At 39.7% G+C, this 8703-nt stretch overlaps 1 protein-coding gene across 1 annotated transcript; it reads left to right on the forward strand.

Moving 5' to 3' along the window:
• The first annotated feature begins 6155 nt into the window (after nucleotides 1–6155).
• Nucleotides 6156–7633, forward strand: LOC119661308 (endocuticle structural glycoprotein SgAbd-3-like). Its single transcript, XM_038070600.1, has 2 exons — nucleotides 6156–6314; nucleotides 6382–7633. Exons 1-2 carry the CDS (start codon nucleotides 6192–6194, stop codon nucleotides 6721–6723), a joined length of 465 nt encoding a protein of 154 aa, XP_037926528.1. The 5' UTR covers nucleotides 6156–6191; the 3' UTR covers nucleotides 6724–7633.
• Nucleotides 7634–8703: the final 1070 nt, after the last annotated feature.

An 8703-nucleotide genomic window follows, 5' to 3' on the forward strand; every position in this document is an offset into this window, starting at 1 on the left:
GAGCAGAAACAGCGTCTGATGTGTTGCCTCCTATGGACGAAATCGTCAGCCCTCCTTTTTGAAAACTTGGATAGTTCGGCTAAACTAAGGGGTCCGATGACTACAAGAGTGCATGAAAGTTTCTTCCCAATCGGTCCGGTCGGCCATCAAGTGGATGTGGACTCAGGACTCTTTCAATGCCTAAATAAAACAAGTCGGGAAACCGGAAGCTCAACGCTTCAGGTATAAAAGGTTTTGTGTTTCCCTATGTGAGGAGCATAACGTAGTTCTCCATTGCCTGACCCCATTGACTCCAGATATTTAAATTGCTCAGTGCTGTCAGCTTCAGTAACCTGCCCAGAACTGAGCGATTTAAATATCTCGGGTCAATGCTATCAGCCAATGGAGAACTGCGTAATGAATTTGCTTCACGCATTAATCGAACCTGGATGAAGTGGCATTCCACAACTGGTGTTCTTTATGATCAACGTATCAGCGAACGTCTCAAATCTAAAATTTACCGCAATGTCGTCCGTCTGCCGCTCTCTATAGTTCAGAGTGTTGGCTGACTATAAAAGACAATGAACGACGTCTTGCGGTAGTGGAGGCGAAGATGTTGCATTGGACTGGTGGCGTGACACGTTTTGATTACATCTGAAATGAGGATATCCGCGATCGATATGGGTTTGCACCGATCGTGGAAAAATTGCGAGAGAAGCGTTTTTGATTGTGTGGTCACGTAATTCACGCTAACGAGAATGCACTTACCAATATTGTTCTGAACATCGAAATCAATGGTAAGCAACCAAAAAACCGGCCGAAACAACGGTGGCTTGATACGCTAGATGGGGATTTAAAGGCCTCGCGATTACATCCTAATCACGCATTTGATAAAATAAAATGATGAAACCGATCACAACGAGCCGACCTCGCTTGTGAAAGGGACAAACGCTGCAGAAAAAGAAAAAGATGTGAGGAGCGACGAGTGCACGATAGCTCCGTGTCACATAGCTAAAAATTCCATTGCCCTCTATTTTTTAGAAAGCGATTTAAATAAATCATTTGATGGAAAGCCCTGTATTGATAACAGTCAACCTCATACGCTTTACACTCTGAGTTTAATATTATTGGCAAATGTCAAGAATGTAACTTACATCAAATATAAAAAAAGGCAGGGGAGAATTAGATTCTTCTTGAATGGAATTTTAATATTTCACTCGAATTTTAATTATTCTCGTTAATTATGACGTCAGCATCTTATTTGTAAGGCTTAGGATGCTCGTAATTCGCACAAAATTGATAAGTTTGAACTGCTACAAGTTTGACACTAATAGTTGGATTTTCATGAAGCTTGGCATGTCTATGCACGAGGCTGTCCTCTATTTCAGTGCAATTTTGTACACCTAGGATGAACTTAAGGGAAGTCTTTTTGTCAATTTCTAAAAGTTGATAATATAATATTAGTAAATTTATCTGAGCAGATACCGAAATGGGATATCTCTCGAAGAATAGATCTCACCTAAGTGTTTTACATAAAACCTCAAAAAGTGCTGCAGATAAGTAGATTCTTCATAAATGCGACTTTAATATTTCACGCGAGTGTCAATTATTCCGGTTAATTATGACGTCAGCATCTTATTTGCATGGCTTTGGAAGCAGTAAATTCGCGCGAAATATACGAAATATTATCCTCTATGCTGGTACAAAATTCAGAAGTCTTAGGATGAATTTGAAGGGGCTTTTCAGTAACTTTCTAAAAAGTGGTAATATACTATTAGTAAATTTATTTGAGCAAATATCGGAATGGGTCATATTTTGAGGCCTAGATTTCATCTAAGCGCACCACCCTGATTTTTTTCGGATTTTTAAGTTGGGTAGTTTCCGAAAATGAGTCTTGTCTCACTTTAAGTGCGTACATTTTGACTCCTTACTCACGCACTTTGTAATTCACGCCAAAACTAATATCAGTTTCGGAAAGTACAAATGGAGACCTTTTATTTAATGCCCTACACGACCATATCCGGCAAAAAAAATTTTTGAATACCCCCTTTGCATGTATGGGGAGCCCCCCTTTAAACTCCACCTAAATTTATGCCACTCACTGTATGCGTGGGATTTCATAGTTCCCGTCCGCCCACCAAATTTCGTTTGGATCGGTTTAGCCGTTTTGGAGAAAAGTACGTGTGACAGACAGACAGACGGACAGACGTTGAATCGATTTTAATAAGGTTTTGTTTTACATAAAACCTTTAAAACCACATAAGCTTTTCTTGAAAAATTTCGTTGTTTTATTACTTGAATATGAAAACAGGTTCAAAAAACATTATAAAAGAAGTAAATTACAACACTAGACACGTTGTTTCGATCACTGTCCCGACTAGTACTAAAGGTCTTCATGGTCGTACCAATTATAGAATCCTTGAGATGTCTCCTAACTTCGTATTATGTGCTTCGTTTAAGCACCCTCCTTGTATTACGTCCATATTAATCGCAACATAAACTATCGTGATGCTTTGCTTCTTGAAATTCTAAAACCTGGCTGCAAATATCACTCTAGCGGTATACTCGGTCCAACGTACTTTCAGTTCGAGAATTGGCGGTGTTCGATTAACACATTATCATCATCATCAACGGCGCAACAACCAGTATCCGATCTAAGCCTGCCTTAATAAGGAACTCAGACATGCCGGTTTTACGCCGGAGTCCAAAAGTTCGATATTCCTAAAAGCTGTCTAGCGTCCTCGCCTACGCCATCGATCCATTTCAGGCAGCGTCTGCCTCGTCTTCTTTTTCTACCATAGATATTATCCTTATAGATATCCATACGAATTAAGTGGCCCGCCCACCGTAACCTATCCACAACCAGACCATCGTGATATCGCTCACAGATTTCGTCGTTATGTAGGCTACGGAATCGTCCACCCTCATGAAGGGGGTCAAAAATTCTGCGAAGGGTTCTTCTCTCGAACGTGGCTAAAAGTTTGCAAATTTTTCTTGCCAAGAACCAAAGTCTCCGAGAAATAGATGAGGACTGGCAAGATCATTGTCTTGTACAGTAAGAGCTCTGACCCTACGGTGAAACGTTTCGAGCGAAACAGGTTTTGTAATCTAAAATAGGCTCTGCAGATAGCCAGCAACCGTGCCCGGATTTCATCGTCGTCGCTGTCATCAATTGTAATTTTCAACCCTAGATAGGAGAAATTATCAACGGTCTCAAAGTTGTAGCCTCCGATTTTTATTATTCCTGTTTGACCAGTGCAATGTTGTTGGTTGGTTGGTTTTTGGTGTCGACGTTGCCGGCATATATTTCGTCTTGCCTTCATTAATTTTTCTTCAGCCTTTGTCGCGTTCACAAGCGGGGTTGGCGCGTCGTGATCGGTTTCGCCATTTGACTCTATCAAATGGCTGATAGAGATTCAATCGCGAGGCTTTTAAATCCCCATTCAGCGTATCAAGTTACCGTTGTTAAGGACGTCGCTTTGGTCGTTTACCATTCACTTCGATCGGTGAAACCCCATATTGTTCGCGGATATCCTCATTTCAAATGTAATCAAAACGTGTCACGCCACTAGTCCAATGCAACATTTTCGTCTTCACTACCGTAAAACGCCGTTCAGTGTCTTTTATAGTCGGCCAATACTCAGAACCATAAAGAGCGACAGGAAGGACGACATTGCGGTAAATTTTAGATTTGAGACGTTCATTGATACGTCGATCACAAAGAACACCCATTGTGGGACGCCACTTCATCTAGGTTGCGTTAATGCGTGAAGCAATTTCATCGCGCAATTCTCCATTTGCTGGTAGCATTGCCCCGAAAGCTTTAAATCGCTCAGTTCTGGGCAGGTCCCTGCCACTGACAGTGATTGTGCCTATTTCATGGGGACCGGTCGTCAAAAACTCAGTTTTATTCAGATTCAATCTGAGACCGCGTTGTGTGAGGCCATCATTCCATTTTTAGGCAAGTTGCTCGAGATCATTTTTGCTATTCGACTGTAGGAGAACATCATCTGCATAAAGCAGTGTATAGGGCGCTGGATGTTGGATGTCCCGTCTGACAGTGTCCATACCAAGAACAAGGAGGAGTGGTGAGATGACGCTTTCTTGACACGGAGCGGTTTTGATACACCCGTCACACTTCGAACTTTACTTTTCGGATCCTGGTAGAGCAATTGAACCCAGTGCACGAGCTGTTCTGGCACTAAGTGTTGTCGTAGAGCATACCAGATGGGCTCATGTGGTACACAATCAAACGCTTTCTCGCGAATACGGTTGTAAAGAATACGTTCAAAAATCTTCATGGTATGGGAAAGTAACCGGATCGGAGGGTAATTTGAACACTGTGTTGACTACCTTTCTTTTTCCATATTTGAACTGTGGTAGTTTCTTGCCAGTCAGATAGTGTTCTACCTTCCTGAATAACCTGATTAAAGAATTCACTGAGCCAAAGTGTTGGGTCCCAGCATTCATTAATATGCTGCCAAAAATCTCGCACCGCCTACTCTATCTGGATGAAGGCAGTTTGTACGTCGTGTCGTGTAGACGATTCCGTCCGAAAATATCTACATATTTTGGTATAGGTAGGTCTTCCAGACAAATCTGACACTTCCATTGACCATTCAGTTTTGTCTACATTAAATTAGTAATCAATCAACGTGCACTAAAAATAATTTGAAAAAACGTCCTTTGAAAAGACAGTGACATTCCATAATATTGGCAAGAAACCGAAACCGTCTAGTTCTCTTCTAAGATCTGAAAACTCATTGTGAACTTCGAATGTATAAAAAGGTGTAATAATAAGGAGGCTTATCCTATGTTATCATCCACATATTAAGTCAACATATATTAAGTCAATAAACCCAACTTTGGTGTCATACCTGGGGAAAATGTGAAGAATTCATTCCCACTTCTTAAAAATGACATCTTTTTTACCAGCGGTGGTAAAGGTTGAACTTTCAGCCACATATCCAGAAAGAGTGGAAAGTTAATGTAGGGGGAGGGGTCCTCGCTTTAAAATACCATGATGAACCAAAGTGGTGCTATTTTCATGTCAAAGCAGTAGGGTTTAACTTTGAATCCTCTCCCCGCAGGGATGAAAAAGATTATGAAGGGAAAAGCGTGAGGTTCCGTTTCAAACACCATTGAAACATGGCCGGAGTCACCCCTCTCCCCCATTAAAAAGTTAAAGCCCTTTAAGGGAGAGTATTTGAGTATTTTGATATCATTATTAATCATTAATTTTGCCAACCTCACCCCCAAGAGAGGAGGGATAAAGAGGGTATGTAAAAGAAAGAAAAAGTTCCGCCTGTCTACCACCACTAAAAACATGCATTGAGGCATAAATATTGATGAGTGCGATATTACGAAATTCGCCTTGCAAGCGCAGGGCACCTAGCCTTTCATTTACTGCAATAATAGCGGACTTTTTTGCTAACTAAGAAACCTGTTCGAAGCTCATGGCGCTGTGGATGACAACTCTAATAGATACTGGAGTCGCTTTTCTCCGAAATGGTATTCCCTGCAGCGTGATGTCAGTTTTATATGTGGACAGCTATCGGTCTGCTGTTGTGTAAGACGAGCTTTCTATAGGGAGCATATATTCCACGGGAAAATGCACATTCAATGTTTGCTTTTCGTTCCCGCTTAGTCCATCCATTTCCGTTTCGCACAGTTTTCAGTCTTCCTGATGGATTAGGCAAATCTGTCTCTTTTATCCCCAGAAAACTACGAATATGACCTAAGACCCATCATATACAATTATATCCTCCACCATAAATTATCCTATCATGTGAGATATGTAAAACAAAATGCTATAAATATATTTCGCCGATAATAAATTTAGTCATAGGTATTTAATATAATTAACATCTAGTTAAGGATGCAAGTTATAAAATATCAATCACGCTTTTTCCTGATTCGCTTCTTCATGTCAAGGTCACCGGGTAGGAATGATCGGATTAACATGGGTATTAAACCGCGTCTTATGCAAACGAGCCCTTCATTCACTTCGATCTCATTCGCTTGTGGCTTCCCACCAGCTTCTATAAGACAACGGGGGACAAGACCATTGGAAGAGATATTTTAATTTGCAGTTCAATTTCCACTTACATACTTTGAATAATTTATTGACCGAGGCAGCCCATTCCAGATGGATATTATGAAATGATCGCGGCTGGCTAAGAGGCAGATAGTGCCAAAATGCAGATGAGCTGATGGAATACCAACTGAAACTATATAACAGACCGCCAAATTTTGGGCAATGCCCAGTTTATGTTGATCATTTCGCCGAGTGGACCATGCGTAAGATAGTAATGGAGATGCGAACGATATCGCTAGTAAGTTGCGTGCAAATTGATTCGCTATTGTGCCACCCTCTCACCAATTCGGTATGTTCGTTTCTAGATAGTGCTCGGTATAGTGTCGGTTTTAGCGATCAAACCGATTCCTGACAGAGATGCGAAAATCGTGAAGCAGACGCTGGACATACATCCTGATGGATCATACAAACATGCCTACGAACTATCGTCAGGAGCATATGCATCAGAGGAAGGAGTTGGAGGCGTCTCTGCAATCGGCCAGTTTGGGTATTTCGCTCCAGATGGGACTCCTTTTTATATCAGCTACACCGCGGACGAGAATGGATTTAAGGCCTATGGAAACCACCTACCAACACCACCCCCAATTCCAGAGGCGATACAAAGGGCACTGGATTATATAAAAGCGCATGCACCTCGGCAGACTTGATAATATCTGAGTGATTGTGTCTTATCAGTTGTTATTTTATGAATGTGTTCTTAGTAGCATTAACCTAATCCTAATGTACCATATGTATACATAAGTGTTGTGTAGAACGAAAACAGTTTTCAAATAGTGCATGATATAGTCCATTGATAGTAAGCGAACTACTCCAAGACAGTATTTCAAAAAAAAATTCATACATTCTTCATCTGAACCTATGATTTTAATGCAGAATTACAATTACAAGTGTTTTCAGTGAAAAAGGCATATCAATCTATCTATCAACCGCATTAGAGAGTATTTAAATCAAACAGTTTAGATATACATACGCACATTCCTACCGAATCCCAAGGTTATTACATCTGCTCCGTCTAGGTTGCCTTCAAGTGAATCTATAATTTGTCCACCTAAGTGTGTTCCTGCAGTGTTTCTAGCGATTAAATTAAAATGTGAATATCGTGGCGATTCCCTTTTCGCTAGTTGCTATTTATTTTGGTACGCATATGCCGATAGTTCAGGAACAATTTATTTTCTTCGTCAGTGCTATACGTCATATACGCGTACCAAACAGAATAACCACTAGTCTCAGTTAGCATTCAGTTCACAAGTTTTTAATTAAGAAGAGGGGTCACTACTATTATACCTATATTTTTTGACAATAGAAGATCAATCGCCACTTTACGGTAAATTTAATAACTCTCTCGCATTCCAAAAAATAATCATTTTTTCAAAGCGAACAATTTTAGTTCCAACCAAATTTCAAACGGAAAATTGCAATCTTCCTGCGAAAAGTATAGTCTCCCTCCCCCGATGTAAACAAACCGGAAGTTGTTAGCTTTAGGTAATAAGGAGTATTATATTTCGAATAAAAACTTAATAAGAAGCATCACGTCTCATTAAAAATATGTGTTTGAGCTAATGTGACTTTGTTAATAAGTGATATGACTTGCACCAAACTTTCCAGTTTCATTATTTTCATCGCTCTTCATACTGGAGAAAAAAGGATTCTTACAAATAACAAATAATTGCTTACTTGACTTCTAAAATACAAGCAATCTTATTTTTTAAGATCTATATATACATAGTCATTTTTCAGATTTTTAGTTGGATAACTTCGCAAAAATGTCCACACTGCAAGATTAGCGCCCTTTGACAACTCACTTCTCTCTATTACCACCAACATAAAACAAGTCAAAAAACGGAAACTCGGCGCTTCAGATATGGAAAATTTTGCAAATTTTTTACGTAAAAATACACTGACTCACAAAATTTATCATGCTCGAATTAGTTACGATTTTTATTTAATGTTGTAGCTTCAATGTGTACCAATCTACAAATACTATTTAATATTTCTGTTGTTTAGTATTTGGACTTCCATTGTCAGCCAGAACTAATAATAATAATAATCGTTGGCGTAACAATTTATATTGGATCAGGGCCTTGAAGTGTGTTAAAGCACTTCATTCAAGACCGTAACGGTACACTACAGTATATTGTAAAAGACAATGTGGTCAGCATTACGCTCGCCCGAGATTATTACCCTGATTTGACTCAGGTACTCATTCACAGCTGAGTCGACTGGTATCTGACGTCAAATCACGATACAAATTCCACTGCCACCAGTGAGATTTGAACCGCAACCTTCCATACGACAGCCTTGTGCTCTAATCACTCAGCTATCGGGACGACGCCAGAACTAATGGTATATTAATTTTAGATTGTTTTGCAAATGATCGCATGATTAATTTTGTAAGTTCCTCGCATGGAGTAAAGGTGTTAACCACCTGCTGACAGCTGTATTCGTTTTTTAACAAAGGTATCTAATGAAAAATATAACATTAATATCAAGGTAAGGTAAGACATACAAATAAATTTAAAACTGATCATTAAGGTGCTTGTCATTACCGGTAGATATAGGAAAAGGAAACAAGACCGTAACCAGTAAGCAAAATCTGTTGAAAAATTCGCTATTTACGACAAACTTCA

This window comes from Hermetia illucens, chromosome 1 (assembly GCF_905115235.1).
Source record: "Hermetia illucens chromosome 1, iHerIll2.2.curated.20191125, whole genome shotgun sequence".
NCBI classification, from domain to species: Eukaryota; Metazoa; Arthropoda; class Insecta; order Diptera; family Stratiomyidae; genus Hermetia; species Hermetia illucens.